At 40.9% G+C, this 16,998-nt stretch overlaps 1 protein-coding gene across 10 annotated transcripts in view; it reads right to left on the reverse strand.

The window, feature by feature from the left end:
- The window catches only part of aak1 (AP2 associated kinase 1), a 98,952-nt gene that overhangs the window by 54,110 nt on the left and 27,844 nt on the right, over nt 1–16,998 (reverse strand). For all 10 annotated transcript variants that reach the window (XM_033013778.1, XM_033013775.1, XM_033013772.1 and 7 more), the window contains exons 4-7: nt 13,206–13,348; nt 11,638–11,759; nt 4,196–4,277; nt 1,042–1,174 (exon numbers count right to left, since the gene is read on the reverse strand). In XM_033013778.1, coding sequence (XP_032869669.1) covers nt 1,042–1,174; nt 4,196–4,277; nt 11,638–11,759; nt 13,206–13,348 — 480 coding nt within the window. The remainder of the gene's footprint in view (nt 1–1,041; nt 1,175–4,195; nt 4,278–11,637; nt 11,760–13,205; nt 13,349–16,998) is intronic.

A 16,998-nucleotide genomic window follows, 5' to 3' on the forward strand; every position in this document is an offset into this window, starting at 1 on the left:
CTTTTGCCTGAGAACTGTTCTCAGGGATGCAGCATAGATGATGGAATGTGTGTCTAGCCTACTTATCTGCAGACTTTAATCATGCCACACAAACACAGAAAAATACCAAGACAAGATTATACCAGGAATGATAAATACTAAGATGAAAAGCTGTTTTAAAAACAGTTGTTTTGAAACCAATCAGTAACAGTGTGACGAATAAAAGGAAAGGTTTTCTCTGAAGCATCGGAGGCTGAGGGGAGACCAGATCTATATAAAATTATGAGAGGCATAAATAGGGGTAGACAGTCAGAATCTTTTCCCACGGTAGATATGCTTAGCACTAGAGGGCATAGCTTTAAGGTGAGGAGCAACGTTTACAGGATACCTGTCGGGCAATTTGGTTTTATACATAGAGCATGGTAGGTGTCCAGAAAGCGCTGACAAGGGTGGTGGAGGCAGATACAAGAGAGGCATTTAAGAGGCTTTTAGTTAGGCACATGGATATACAAGGGAATGGAGGAATAAGGATCATGTACAGATTAAGGAGATTAATTTAACTTTGACATTGTGGGCAGGAGGGCCTGTTCCTGTGCTGTATTGTTCTATGTTCTATGGAAAGGACCAGCACTGAAATGTGTTTCCTACTATCCTCATAACTTAGCAGTCACAAATAGAGACAAAACATATGTGGAACATCAAACCAGGCTAAACCAGTCAGTTTGTCAAGGAAAGATAGGGTCAGAAAGCTTGAACAAGAATAACACAACTTTAAATACATTAGATTCTCATGATATTGAAAATTCAATGTCTTCAGCTATGAACTGTCTTTTCTACCTTTCCAATCATCCTGTCTCTTAACTTTAACACAACATTTAGCTTGCCAGTAGTATGTCTGCTTCTGATTATCGGTCACTTTAAAGTGGATTTGATCAAACAAAACTTTTTGGAAATCTATCCTAATTTATTATTAATTTCAGTGTTCAAGTGTTACCGCAATGTTCAAAAGGAATTAACCAGAAACTGAAGAGGAAACAAACTGAAAAATTTAGTAGCATGTACTTATTAGGCAGTGCATGTCGCTGGAGTACTTGGAGTTATCTGGGATTGTGAAGTTTCCATCACAGATTGCAACCTGGCTTTCTCCAAATGGCAGTGTAAAAAAGCAGAGTTTGTACAATAAACATCCAAGTGCCTGAAAAAGAAAGTAACATAATTAGCAGATGCTGAACAGCAATTAAACAGTTTAGTTCTTCAAAATTAACTCAACAATCTGCTTTGCTTTCGACAAATGCTCCTACATCAATAATGTTTTGGAATTAGAGTGGACTAAACCCCAAGCATACGGACCTTTCTTTTTCTCATCACACAAAACAATTAAAGCAGTCCGAAGCTCTGCATATAGTATCCCAAGAAATAAAAAAAGAGACACACAAAATTTGGAGCGACTCAATGGATCAGGATGAGGATCCGGAGAAAATGGAGAGGTGACATTTCGGGTTGGGACCCTTCTTCAGACCAAGGAATAATGGTCCTGCTGAGAAACTAACTGAGAAAGTTGACAGCTAAAGGGCCTGTCCCACTTTCACGACCTCTGCCGAGTTTGCCCTTCTCATACTCGCAGCATGGTCATCACAAGGTCGTAGGTAGGTCGTAGCAGGCCGTGATGCTAGTCGTAGGTACTCGTGGCATCAAGTAGGTCGGGGCATTTTTCTGATGAAAAATGTCCACGAGTAAAAAAGGTTGTGAATTAGGTGGTGAAAGTGGGACTGACCCTTAAGCCATCCTGTCCACAGGTACGCACATGCGAATAGGTACATGCAGTGTTTTAAACATGGGAATCTCTATACATCTCTGTACATACAACTCACCTGGATTTGGCATTGACAAACAGATGAACTTTAATTACACTAACAGTGAGTCCCATTTTATCAAGCTTTGTATGTTAATAACTGTCCTGAGACTACATTGCAATTGCAGTATAGTAAACCAATCAGTGTAACATTCAGATAGAAAATCCTCCAAACTATACTATGCATGAATGTCAAATTGACTGTAGATTTACTAAAAAAAAATACTATCAATTATTTAACTGCAGTGTTCACCCTTGATCAAAGTTAAGTTTTTTATTCCTCTTGTATAATGTCGTTCACCTGGTATTTTCTGACAAGGATACTTTAGATGCTTCAAATAAGTTGACTTTCACTAGCTTAGCTTCACTGTATACTTCTAAAGGGGGCATGTAAATACAGAGCATCGTTGAGGTTATAAATTCTGGGATCATATTTGAATAATCTTGATGTAAAATTAACCACAGGTTGAACAGCGATTTTCCGGCACACTTGGTTTTAGAGCTTTCCTGTATTAGCCATTTTCACGGACGAACAGAGGTGAGGAAATAATGACACAATAATAATAATAATAATAATAATAATGGATGGGATTTATATAGCGCCTTTCTAATACTCAAGACGCTTTACATCGCATTATTCATTCACTCCTCAGTCACACTCGGTGGTGGTAAGCTACTTCTGTAGCCACAGCTGCCCTGGGGCAGACTGATGGAAGCGTGGCTGCCAATCTGCGCCTACGGCCCCTCCGACCACCACCAATCACTCACACACATTCACACACATTCACACACAGGCAAAGGTGGGTGAAGTGTCTTGCCCAAGGACACAACGACAGTATGCACTCCAAGCGGGATTCGAACCGGCTACCTTCCGGTCGCCAGCCGAACTGTACCCCTCCTGTGTATCTAAAGCACCATGGACTGCTAGAAACTTAAATAAAATAAATATTAAATGCAAATTAATTTTACAGCAAAACTTTCTTCCGTGGGCAGCCATGGAGCCGGTTAACGAGTTGCCCTCCAAAGTCTTTATGCGGGTCGGATCGGCAGCCGCCCACAGGATCGAGATGCTGTTTTCCCGGCAGGACTATTGGGCCGACCTGAGATTTTTCGAATCTGTCGAAAATGCGGCCCTACGAGAACGGTACCGGAACGGTCCACCTAGGCTGCAGGGGTGCCGAGATACCAGCCCGCAAAGTCGGCCAGGGGAACGGATCTGCTGGCACCGGCAAGGGCCAGAGTCCGAGCGCTCTGGCTGCAGGCTGCAAATTCGACCTGCTAATCGGTACGGAAGTCCCGAATCGGTACGGAAGTCCCGATGAGGTCAAGATTGGCCGTCTCACCCCGCATTTTCGGGGGGGGATGTCCGAGGGGGTGGGGGTGTGTGTGGAATTTCAAGTGCGCTCTAGTGATTTTGTCCAGATCAAACGAGGAGTCGGACCACCAGTTGTTGGAAAATCACATTTAATTAACGTAACATGAGTAGACATGTCAAACTCTGTACAGCTGGATCTTTAATTTCATGGAATGAAAAACTTTGCCAGTTGTGGTTTAAGCATTTTGTTTCTGCACTTTTTCAGTTTCCTCCCGCAACATATATTCGCTGCACATGAATATAAACTCAACAGACTAAACCACCAGACATAAATCCCTTCCATGCCAAGGCATTTAGTTAAATTAGAAATATTACATTATCCAGTCACATTTTTATAACAACTAAGCCTATCAAAAAGGAAAAGATGTAGAAGATAAATGTGAACTGCCCCACTGCAGTGAAATTTAACAACCTTCACTCCTGATACTGTTATTTTCTCCCCAACTGTTAAATTGATTTCCATACTTTCAGAGGCGTTAACTTTCAATGAATATATCTGCCTACTTAACAGGATGTAAAAGATTGCAGAGAAATATTTGAAGATTACCACAAAGGTTTTCTGGCCAGCATTTTATTTATTATCCACCAGGGGACTGAGACTTGCTGCACTGCTCTTATGTGGAGCCAGATTGGCCTATATCCATGCTGTAAACATTATGATTCTGTGATCACTTGAACACAATGCTGTTGAGGTTATTTGCTGTAAATAAACCATTTGCTACATTTTTTCTACTCTACAACAGTGGCTTAACGTTGAGAAAAAGACTTCACTGGTCATCCAGAACACTGACACTGTGAAAACTGCACAACAAATGCAAGCTTGCATTGTTGCTAATGTTGTGCAATCCTATCAATTGAAAGTACTTGCTTGTCTCGTTATTCCCATGACATCAGCAGTGGAGAATCAGGAAATGCCTAAGCACACATAACCTTTTAAGCAATCATTCCCATTCATAACACGAGACACTAATTGGTTTCCCTCTACTCACCCATACATCAGCTTTTGTGGTGATAGCTTTGCCACAGTAAAGGTTTACCATTTCAGGAGCTCGGTAGGACAGAGTTGTGTACCTGAACAATACAAAGAGGCTTTGTATTAACACATACTTAATACATTGATGCATGAAGGTAGACACAAAATGCAGCGTAACTCAGCAGGATAGGCAGCATCTCTGGGGAGAAGGAATGGGTGACGTTTTTTGGTCGAGATCCTTCTTCAGTCTCGACCTGAAACGTTACCCATTCCTTCTCTTCAGAGATGCTGCCTGTCCTGCTGAGTTACTCCAGCATTTTGTGTCTACCTTCGATTTAAACCAGCATCTGCAGTTCTTTCCTACACATTGATGCATGACGTCTGCAACTTCTAATTTGAGTTTAATTTCTGTATTTGGTTCACCATGAGGGAAAACAACTTGCTTTTATTATCCTTGTTAGGTTTGCATGGTGTATTTAAAAATACCTCTATCTAAATAAGTATGGTTGTTTTTTTCCCAATTACACAACCTGAATCATAGGTTCATAAGTTCATGTGATAGTAGAATGAGGCCAATCGGCCTTGCCAAGGCAGCGTGGTGCAGATGGAGTGCATAGAAGGGAGGTTGGTTTGCAAAATCTTCTGGGCTCGGCCCACAACTCTCTGAAAAGGCCCAAATGTGACTTTCTTGCTCAAGTCGAGAAAGACAGAAAGCCGTAAACTTTTGGTCACTAATCTAAACATCTGATGCTACAAGGAGTTTGAGTCTATAAGTAAGGAAGAAGTAAAGAAAGAGATCTAAAGCAATCAAACTGAGTCAGCATATTTTAAATGGAAGAAAAATCATGTCTGACAAATTTGTTACTTGAGGATTTGAGGATACAACAAGCAGATAAGGAGCCTACAGATAGAAACATAGAAAATAGGTGCAGGAGTAGGCTATTCGGCCCTTCGAGCCTGCACCGCCATTCAATATGATCATGGCTGATCATCCAACTCAGTACCCCATAACTGCCTTCTCTCCATACAGGGTATCCCTCTAGCCACAAGGGCCACATCTAACTCCCTCTTAAATGTAGCCAATGAACTGGCCTCAACTACCTTCTGTGGCAGATAGTTCCAGATATTCACCACTCTCTGCGTGAAAAATGTTTTTCTCATCTCGATTCTAAAGGATTTCCTCTCTATCCTTAAGCTGTGACCCCTTGTTCTGGACTTTCCCAACATCGGGAACAATCTTCCTGCATCTAGCCTGTTCAATCCCTTAAGAATTTTGTAAGTTTCTATAAGATCCCCCCTCAATCTCCTAAATTCTAGCGAGTACAATCCGAGTCTATCCAGTCTTTCTTCATAAGAAAGTCCTGACATCCCAGGAATCAGTCTGGTAGTGTATTTAGATGTAGTGTATTTAGATACCAGATGGCATTAAGATTATGTGTCAAATAAAAACCTGGTGCACAATTAGAACATGCAACATTGGAGGGCGGGGGTGGAGGAAACATTCACGTGGATTTAAGTGTTTATCCCATAGAAAGTCAGAATAAATGTTTTATTTTCAACGTGGAAGAAATGTTTCATTTTCGTTCAGGCTAGTGCATTGCCCCAAGGATCTGTTATTGGCCCTCACCTATTTGCCATCTACATAAATAATATGGAAGAGATAAATATAATAGTACGGTATCCAAATTTGCTGATGGCATGAAAACAGTTGGGTGGGTTGTAATATGAAAAATAACTCTGCAAAAGGATATGGATAGGTTGAAAAAGTGGGAGAATTTTGTTCAACAAAGTTTAATGTTGGAAAGTGCATGGTCATCCACTTAGCTAAAAAGAATGAGAAGTCAGATTATTTTCTGCATGGAATGAGCGCCGTGTACAATTTTGGTTGCATATTTAAAAAAAAGTTGTACTAGCATTGGAGGTAGTCCCGAAGAGATTCAACAGGTTCGTTTCTGTGATGAGAGGGATGTTCTATTACCAACCGTTTAAAAAGTCAGATCTGTATTCTTTGGAGTTTAGAAGCATGGGGAGTGATCTTATTGAAACATACAAGATGCTAAGGAGGCATGGCAGGGTGGACATTGAGATGATTCCACTTGTGAGACAGGATCAAACATGAAAACATTTACAAGGAAACGAAAAATACATTTATAACCAAGGAGCTGAGGAATTTCTTTTCATAGATGGTGACGAATGTGAAATCTCTACCCTGGAGAGTTATCAAGTTGAGATTACTCAGGGAGGTGGGAAGTTGATTTTGTTTTAAAGATCAAGGTATTGAGGATTTTGTGGAACTGGCACAGGAGGATTGGGGCAGATCACTCATGATCAAACTGAATGGCAAGACAGACTTGAGGATCTAGGTGGCCTATTCTTGTTACTTTTTTATTCTGTTCTGGTGTATTATAGACATGATCCTGTAAATGATATATGGGATTAAGTAATAGCATTTTAAAATTTAAAAAAAATTAAACCTATCCACAGGAATTTGTAATTGAGAGAATTTATCCAAGTGCTTTAAAACCTTCAGCCTCTTTGAAGGAGCTCAGAGAAACATGCTAAGAATTACTATTTATAACAAATCTGCAGTTTAACAAGTCTGCAGATATTTTTGTACTTCTACACCTATGAGATCATAATTGGCTGAAGGATCTGTGTCCTTCTGTTTTATTAACGTGCTTTTTTGTTTCATGTGAGTTTTGGCAGTGGAACAACACACCAACCTGTCCTTTATTGGTTTATGTCTTCACTTCTCTACCTTAATTATGAACAATTTTGAAAAAAATGTTTCTAAGAAACCTACTTTGGATCCGTCTGTTTTAGTCTCAATATTTTGTTAGATATGATTGCAAAATAAATCTTTCTACAATTATTTAAACCAAAGCTGCATATTGTGATAACTCGAGCCAGACAGACGGGATGTTATTGGGTAATTCCAATAATCCTGCTTCGCATACTGTTGTGTATCATTGAGTCATACAGTGTGGAAACAGGCCCTTCAGCCCAACTTACTCATGCTAACCAACATGCCCTATCTACACTCGTCCCACCTGCCTGCTTTTGGCCCATATCACTCTAAATCTCCCCTATCCATGTACCTGTCTAAATGTTTCTTAAACGTTGTGAATCAAGATAATTTGCACCAACCACCCTTCACTCAGTCACGTCCCGTGAGTAATTACTCAGGGTAGGCACTGGGCAGTCAGTCAACCTTTAAAAATCATTAAAAACTGCACATGCGCAGGAAAAAAAAAATTGTTAAACCACGCATGCGCAGATCGGTCCTGTAAGCAGTCTGTCGACTTTTACAAAATCTTTAAAAATGCGCATGCACAGATTGGTCTCCTCCCCTGTGGGCATGTGCAGCACCTTGCGCACAGTCCACGGTACAAAGGCAGGATTTCAGCTGCCTTTATTGCCCGTTGTCAGTGAAGGCTTGAAGCAGCCAAAGGCAAATAACAATGCAAAATAGACTTATTTTTGAATTCATACTCTGGCCCCACCCCACCCAGTAATCATAGGATGCTGGATGATGAGGAAGTAACAGAGCAAAAACCATTCATATATAAATCAGGGAAGACATGGAGCCAGCCATGTGAGTCACAGCATTTGCATCATGATACACGTTATTAAACCAGCTCACGGATTTTCACACGGCAAGGGAGAGGATTCTTGATTTGAGAGGAGCTGGGCATATATTCACAAAAAGCAAGTCTCTTACACCATCTTTTGTTCACAATTGTCTGTTAACTTGGAATGGTTGTTGACTATAAGAAAACTTCAACAGCAGATGCTATCGCAATGTTTTGGAAACCTTTAGACAGGTACATGGATAGAGCTGATTTAGAGGCCAAACGCAGGCAGGTGAGACGAGTGTAGATGGGACATGTTGGGCAAGTTGGGCCTGTTTCCACACTGTATTACTCCAATTTGAATGAAGACACTTTTTACATTAGGCAACCAGGTTTTCTTACATTTTATATACCTGTACAGAACTAAAGTAAGTAGAGTCACAAGATGGTCTTTTCGTTCAATAAGTAAACTAAAACAAATGTTCTTCAAGGTGGAGTTGTGAACTGAGGGTGAGGGATGTTGTGGAGGAGGGAATCAAATTTAATTCTGATGGAATGCTGCATTACGCCATTTGATTCATATAATAAGAATGTGCCCAATAGTGCGGCTATCATGCAATTAACCATCAGTATATAACCCTATTGTTTCATTCTTCAACAGACGCAACTTGCATTTAGAAAGAAGAAACCTATAAATACAAGACTTCCAATGGATATAATTGGAAGATTAGGAATGCCAGCCATTAACAAAATTACAAAAAATCTAATGACACAGATTGATAGTTAAACTTCATCCAAGTTCACTGCTCAGTAGGAGTAACAAACTACTTAGCAATATATTGAGGTATGATTTCACTTGAAGAAATATTTAAAAATACTCATTAGTTATGTCAAGAGACACAGCACAAGACAATGGAGAAATTAACTCGTCAAGTTCCTTATTGCTCTCATTAAATGTTACCAAAATTAAATACAGAACAATAAATTAAATATGGGAAACAATACTCGAGGGGAGTCTGAGCCACAACGGATTCTTATCAACGCATTGCTGCCCCAGGATTGCTAGCCACATCTGGGAAAGATGCCAGCTTCGACTTGGTGTAATAATTATGGATCACAGACAGGTTCAACCTCGACATAATCCAAATGGGTCTTTTAAAACCAGGCTGATGTGCCTCCAGAGAGTTGGTGATTTTGGCGAAACAAAGAGACGCATCTCTTTTTGAACTGGCTCAGTTGCAACACTCTAACCTCTGAGACAGAAGCTCACAGGATATGTCTACTTCCAAAGATGAGCATTTAGTACAGTGCTGGGGGAAAGTGCCACTGGAGTACTGAGGGAAGGCTGCACAGTTAAAGTTGGTGTCTCTATGTTCAGCTATTGTTAAGAGGGGCGGAGCTGGTAGAGCTGCCATCCCGTAATCCCAGAGACCCTGGTTCAATCATTACCTTGGGTGCTGTCTGCGTGGAGTTTGCATGTTCTCCTTGTGACCACCTGGGTTTCCTCCGGGTGCCACGGTTTCCTCCCACATCCCAATGGTGTGCGGGTTTGTAGGTTAATCGCACTCTGTAAATTGCCCCAAGTGTGCAGGGAGGGGTGCAAAAGTGGGATAACATAGAACTAGTGTGAATGGGTGATCAATGGTCGGCATGGACTCGGTGGGGCAAAGGACCTGCTTCCTTACTGTATCTTTAAACTAAATCAAACTAAACCGAGGTTGCAAATGACACTATTCTAAAACCAAAGACCAATCAACATTGCTTAATCAGAATGACTGATTCTTCATGCACTGTTATCTTTGGGAATGTGCCACATTGTGCCATATTTCATAAATTTTGACGCTAGTTTCTTTTCAAAAGAACTTGATTGCCTCCAAGGTTTTTTGGAACGGCTCAGGGTTATGAAGGGTGTTAGAAACATTTTTGTGGCTCCTTGTCTTTTTGGTTAAGGAATAATTGCAGTTGAACTATGGCTAATTGCTTGGGATTCCTGCCAGTGTTTTGGGAAATAGTATCCTGCAATTGTTTTTGACAAAATGGTGAAACAACTTGCCTTGTCTGTAATATATTGTAGGCCGTTCCCTTAAACTAAATAGAAGTACGTGATGCTAACACGATAATTGGACCGATGGGAACCTTCTCACACAGTTCTGCATTTAACCCTGTCAACAATACTCTTTTTTTAGTCACCTTTCACTATGCTCTTTTCTTGGGATAAGGGCTCCATCTGGTTCTCTATGTCTTGCTGGCTAGCTTTGATATTAGCATCACACACCTGTTCATTTGAGACTTGAGAGATAAACAGACCTTCAGCCCACTGAGTACCCGCTGACCAGCGATCACTCCAGACATTAGAACTAACCTGCACACTGCAGACAATTTACAATTTTTACTGAAGCCATTTCACCTACAAATCTGCATGTCTTTGGAATGTGGGAGGAAACCGGAGCACCTGGAGAAAACTGGGTACAAACTCTGTACAGACAACACCCGTGGACAAGATCGAACCCGGGTCTCTGGATCTGTACGGCAGCAACAATACCACTGTGCCACTATAGTTTCAAGAGAGAGCTAGATGGGGCTCTTAAAGATAGCGGAGTCAGGGGATATGGGGAGAAGACAGGAACGGGCTATTGATTGGGGATGATCAGCCATGGCGGATCTGTCTCGAAGGGCCGAATGGCCTACTCCTGCACCTATTGTCTATTGTCTGCCCCAATTTGCCAACATTTTAATTTTAATAATATGTAATTGATAATTGCTCAAAATCTCATAATGTTGATCCAATCAACATTAAATATAAATATGATTTTAGTTCTGACCCTCATAGGGGGGCTATCAAGACTTATTTTTATTTCCTTTCAGAATTTCTGTAATGTCAGGCAGTATGCCGAAACCAGCACCACCCACAGCATCACCAAACCAGATGAACATGAAGGTTAAGTGTGTCTGCAACAGCAGCATTTTGGTACAGTTTACTGAAGTGGTGATATACCTTGCGGTGCAAAGATCCTGTTAGAAAGTTGAAGCTATATTTTGCAGAGAAAATGTATAGTTGGCGGTGAATGCAATTGGCAAGTTAGCCTGTCACTTTTACTTGTGTAAAAATTGAGTAGTTGCTGGTCAGGAAAAATAATTACTTCCGGAAAGACATCAGGAAAGATGACCACAAAAATATCTACATCAAAATCTTTCTGCAACTTTAGTATTTCTGTGGATGTTATTGAACAGTGTTTGGGAATTCATAAAGTGGAATCAATAACTGAAAATGAGAGCATCAATCAAAGCTACACAGGGGATTTTTTTTGAGGAAAATGTTTCAGCGGAAGTAAGAATACACATGTATTGCAATTCTTGCCTAATTACTTCCAGTCGCAGAACTACCAGTGCTGGAGGTTATTGATAATGCAAAATAATGTTTGGTGGTTACCAGAACTCTGTTCTAGAACTGTCCCAATTACAATTAGGAATGGGTAATAAATGCAGGCTTGCAGCAGTGCTTACATCCTTGAGCAAATAGTTTATCCTGTCTTGTGGTATCTTATGCTGATTCAATGTAAAACAAGAATCATGAATGGTCATGCCAATTTGTCATAGGTTCATGTGATAGGAGCAGAATTAGGCCATTTGGCCCATGACATCTACTCCGCCATTCAATCATGGCTGATCTATCTCTCCCCATTCTACCTTCTCCCCATATCCTCTGGCACCCGTACTAATCAAGAATCTACGTATCTCTGCCTTAAAAATATCTATTGACGGCATCCACAGCTATGAATTCCACAGATTCACCACCTTCTGATAAATACTATTTCTAGACAGTTTTCATGACATTGATTACGGACAGCCAATTTATTAAGAAACGTGGAAAAATAAAGACACTTACTTTTTAATTTCATCTTCTACAATGTTGACTCCTTCGACCTGTGGATTCTGGAATTTATTGGTTGCACTTCCAAAATCACAGAGAACATAGTGCCCTTTGTCATGAAGCAATATATTTTCAACCTAAAGATAAATCATCAAAACCCAACAATGAGAATCATTCACAGATGGACCTCATTTCACTGTACAAATAGAGCACAGATTTAAAAGTACATAACTCCAGAGAATAAACATTTTCAAACTTCCCACTTCCGACACACCCTAGACTTCTGAATTTATTTTCTCAATGCAATTCACTTTGTCGCTGCGTGAAATTCTGATGTCAGGTGCAATAATTTTAAATAGTTTATGAAAAATACACATGCCTGAAAAGGTCAGAATTTATTGCCCATTTCCCTTCCCCTCAAGAAGGGATTGGTGAACCTCTTTCTTGATGTATTGCTGTCTGTCTGGTGAAGATATACATTGATATTGGGCTGTGAATTATAGGCATTAAACCCAGAAATTGAAGTACAGCAACAAATTGCCAAGACTAGATGGTATGCGGAGGGGAGCGTGTAGATAGTGGTAGTGCTCCCAAGTACCATGGAAACTGTCTTGGTTGGAAGGAATCAGTTTGGTAAACCTATGAGGCAACTGTAGCCAGTTTAGCCACAAAACAAAAATCAAGACAAAAAAAGCGCCTTTCCTAAACTCCATAACCTACAGAAGCCATTTTGTGTCTCTGACCCACCTAGCGAGATCAGCTAACCTCGCCAAGATCAGTCATTCGTAACCTTCCCAACCTGTATCTGCCCACGTCTACATCAATCACTGCACTTAGCAATTCAGTCATTAAAAATTGTTGCTTTTCCAAAAATACATACACTCAAAGATAAAATCAATGCAGACAATTAACATAAGAGCAGCCTTATCCATTACACAACCTCTGCTTTGTGTTCACAATAAATACGGAGCGGAAAGCAACCAAGGCCTTATGTAGAGCGGCATTGCTTTCTACTCCTAGATTATTACCCTGGGGAGAAAGGAGGTCGTATAGTCACTTCATACAGAAAGCCGTGTGGCCTTGAGGTCAGATTTCAGTGCGTTGTGATTATCGTGAGGATTAGGTGTGGGAAGGAAAAGAAAGAGAGCACTTTTCCAGTAGTGTCTTCACTCGTGAATTGTTAAGATTCACGATGCTATGAAAAGAAACTCATCACATGTATGACAGAAGACTGCTTCATGTTCATCTTTAAATTTATGGTAACTAAAAATGGGGAAAATACTGTGGCAGAACAATGCTTGGTTGGCGTGATTCATTGTAGTAGAGGATAGTAACTTAAGTGTTGCATATCACTGTGTTTAGTATTGCTGCCAATGCATTTCTTAAGTTTCCTGAGCTACAAAAAATCTAATTTAAAATGCTGTTGCACATTGCACATCGAAAGCAATCTTTCCCTTCTTTGAGAATTCTACCCGCTGACACAACCCTTCTTAAATCATAAACAAAACAAATTGACCAAACAGGCTGACAGTTTTCAAATTGCATACTCTACTGAATCTTCCTCCGGAAGAGCAGGCAGTCACCTTTAGATCTCGGTGAATTATGGGGGTCTTGCACTGATGCAACCTTGCGACTGCTTCACATGTATCGCAAAATATCTGCAACACCTCATTCTCAGTGAATCCTGTTTGTAGCCGCTGGTTCATCAGGTTCACAACTTGACCTCCTGCAACAAGAAGAGGGGCACAATACTTCATCACAACCTTTCAAAGCAACAAACGTGAGCTAAAGCAGGAGAGATACTTAACCTTGAAAGGAACTATGAGAGACCTAATACATACATGCAAGATTGCAGAATGAAAAAGGATAAATCCTTTTAATCTGCAAGGTAGGCGATGTGTATAAATGCAGCCATTCAACCGGCGAGCTGTTAAGTATATCAAAAGTTATAAATAATTTCTGAACCCACAAAGTGCAACTTGGAGACTAGAAATGAAAATTGGCGTGGGCGTGCTTTGATGCACTAACTGGCTTTCCCTTTCTATGTTTGCATTCACAAGATTGCACCACATTGACTAGTTTTAGAAACACCAAGGCATTAGAGGGTATGGTGGAAAATGCACAAAGTGAAAGAGGAGGCAAGATTGTGTAATTGATAACCGCCTCAGTCACATTGATGCAGCATTAGGTTGTAGAAACCCCCCCCCTCCCCCCCCCAATCCTCAGCCGATCAGGAGGTTGGAATAGGCATTTCAACATTTTTGTAAATTATTCATATGCGTGATATTATCCTCAATTCGGAGATTTTAGTGTCCCTCCACCAGATCCACTTCATGCCTTTCGGAAAGTTGGTCAGAGAAAGAAACTATTTCTAAAGATTGCTGACTTGCATCCAAGTGTTAAAGATGATAATAGGCATTCTGAAATAATGACAGAGCAATAATCTATGGAAAATGAATCCGATTGCTCCGGTTTACTCCTATACCCAATGATATATGGGTTTATAGATTAATTGTGCTTTGTAAATTGTCCCTAATGTATAAGGAGTAAATAAGAAAGCGGAATTACAGTGAACTGGTGTGATCAGGTGATCAATGGTCAGCATGGACTCGGTGTGCCAAAAGCCCTGTTTCCATGCTGTATTTCTAACCTAAACTAAAAAGATGCAAACCTCTATCTCAAACTGACATTTTCCACATCAAGCATAGTTTGATGTGCAGATATTGCTTGTGAAGGTTGGAGTAAAGTAATCCAAGGCAAGTGGTGTGGGTGCCCTGGGCTGGGAGATGGATTCAGGGCTGTAGGTTGCTCAGCACATGTCTGTCAACACATGGAGTAGTTGCCGCCATTCCCCAGCAATGAACCACACTCACCTTGCTCGCCACACATAGCTCCAAGTCCTACATCTCAGTCCTGAGCAGCTGTGCGGCCCACTTCAGCGAGCCCCACACCAGTCCTCACCTTTCCGCGCTGATGAACAATTAGACAAGTGTACAGGAGAAGGGCAGTGGCTTGTGCCAGGTTCACAGCACAGCGACACAGATGGTCATGCATCTCTTTATATTTAATGCCATAATGACGATTCCATTAGTGCTCTTGTTCTTGGGAATATATGCTAAGTGCTAGGGCGGCATTGTGGCGTAGCGGTAGAGTTACTGGTTTACATTGCCAGAGACCCGGGTTCGATACTGACTATGGGCGCTGTCTACACGGAGTTTGTACATTCTCCCCATGACCTGTGTGGGTTTTCTCCGGGATCTCCTGTTTCCTGCCGCACTCCAAAGATGCACAGGTCTGTAGGTTAATTTGTTTCGGTAAAATAGTAACGTTCCTAGTGTGTGTAGGATAGTGTTAGTGTTCGGGGATCGCTGGTCGGCATGGAATCGGTGGGCTGAAGGACCTGTTACGGCGCTGTATGTCTAACCTAAACCAAACTAAGAAAGCTAACAAAGTCATAGAGTACATTTCCAAGTCAGAAGTCATGTGTAACATAGAAACAAATGCTGGAGGAATTCAGCAGGACAGGTGGCTTCTGCGAAGGGAAGGAACACAAGATGTTTTGGGTCAGGAACCTTCTTTGCAGTTTCGGAAGATCCTTGCAGTGGTTCCATCATACTCCTATTGCATCAAGTTCCAAGAACTGACAGAAAAGTGCCCTTAGCTTTCCACAAATCTAGCTCAGTCAGCTATTTCAGTGGATAGGTTCATTAAGATACATCATCATAGGTTTCTCACAAATGCATTCAAAACAGCACGAAGAGAGATGTTGAAACTGCCCCTCATTTCTCTTCCTTTGGTGATAAAGAGGAAAATCAAAATAAGTGATAAGGAAGAAAAAGTTCCAGAAATCAAAGAATACTGATTTAATTGTATATGTACTTTAATGCCAGAACAAATACATTTCTGGTGTTATATTGTTTTTGCGATCTTCACAGAACCAACAGCTGTAGCCATGGAAACAGGCAATCACTATCCATCGCTTGAAAGGAGCGCACACACATTGCACTCCCAAGTGGAATATCAGTGCCTGCAATGTCCGGGTGCTGCAAAGTGTGATCCGAATGTGTGCCAAAGGAACTGAATGTGCAAATTTATATCGTTACAAATGTGGGCATGTTGCCAAATCTGCTCTCCATCAGCTACAGGCATTAGCAGACTGATGGTTTCTTCATTGTGATAAAGTTTCACGTTCAAGAAAATCTATTATTTGTTTGCTGAACAGTTGCTTCAGCTTTGTCGTAGACTTTCAGGTACACAAAAGGTAGTGCAGTGGTAGAATTGCTGCCTTACAGTTCCAGATACCCTGGTTCGATCCTGACTACTGGTGCTGTCTGTACAGAGTTTGTACGTTTTCCCTGTGACCGCATGTGTTTCCCTGGGTGCTCCGATTCCTCCCACATTCCCCAGACATACAGATTTGCAGGATAATTTGGCTTTAGTAAAAATTGTAAATTGTCCCTAGTCTGTAGGATATTGCTAGTGTACGGGGAATGCTGGTCGGCGTGGACTCAGTGGGCTGAAAGGCCTGTTACGGCACTGTAAACTATGAGGTGTTCTCATGAAAAAAAATTATTTTCTTCAGTAATGATATTATAGAGTATAATTACTCTTATTTCTTCATGGCAACAGACGAGACAAATTGACAAAAAAAATCTACTTCTATTAAATAAATAGCTAGTTACAGAAGTGCATGGAAGCACAAATCTTTCATGTCCATTAATTTAGTAATTTTAGTCTCATCATGACAGGAAAATCTAGAAGGATTGCACTGGTCGATAAAAAGTGGGAACAACAATATTCTGAGGTGACCTTTCATCAAGAAGTATGAAAATATTTTTTTTAATTTAAATGGAGTATTAATAATTACATCATTCAGAGCATGACATGGCGGGAAAGGCCATATAACTCGGATCAGGAACATTTCACAGATGGGGAGTGAACAGTTTATATCACTTACTGACAGATAATATTCCACATTTTTCTAGAACAGTGGTAAGCTGATCTTGAAGATGAAGATGCATAGCATCCATGGTGATTTGGTCTTTTGGATTCAGAACTGGCTTACTTACACAAGACAGAGTTGTAGTGGGGGGGTGTTATTCTGGCCTTATGTCTGTGACCAGTGGAGTTCCGCAGGGATTTGTATTGGGACCACAGATTTTGTTTTTTTTAGTTTAGAGATACAACACGGAACCAGCAATCCCCACTCATTAACACTATCCTACACACATGAGGGACAATTTATACACATACCAAACCAATTAACCTACAAACCTGTACGTCTTTGGAGTGTGGAAGGAAACCGAAGATCTCGGAGAAAATCCACGCGATCACAAGGAGAACGTGCAAACTCCCTGCAGTCAGCACCCGTAGTTG

Source organism: Amblyraja radiata, chromosome 39 (assembly GCF_010909765.2).
Source record: "Amblyraja radiata isolate CabotCenter1 chromosome 39, sAmbRad1.1.pri, whole genome shotgun sequence".
NCBI lineage: Eukaryota > Metazoa > Chordata > Chondrichthyes > Rajiformes > Rajidae > Amblyraja > Amblyraja radiata.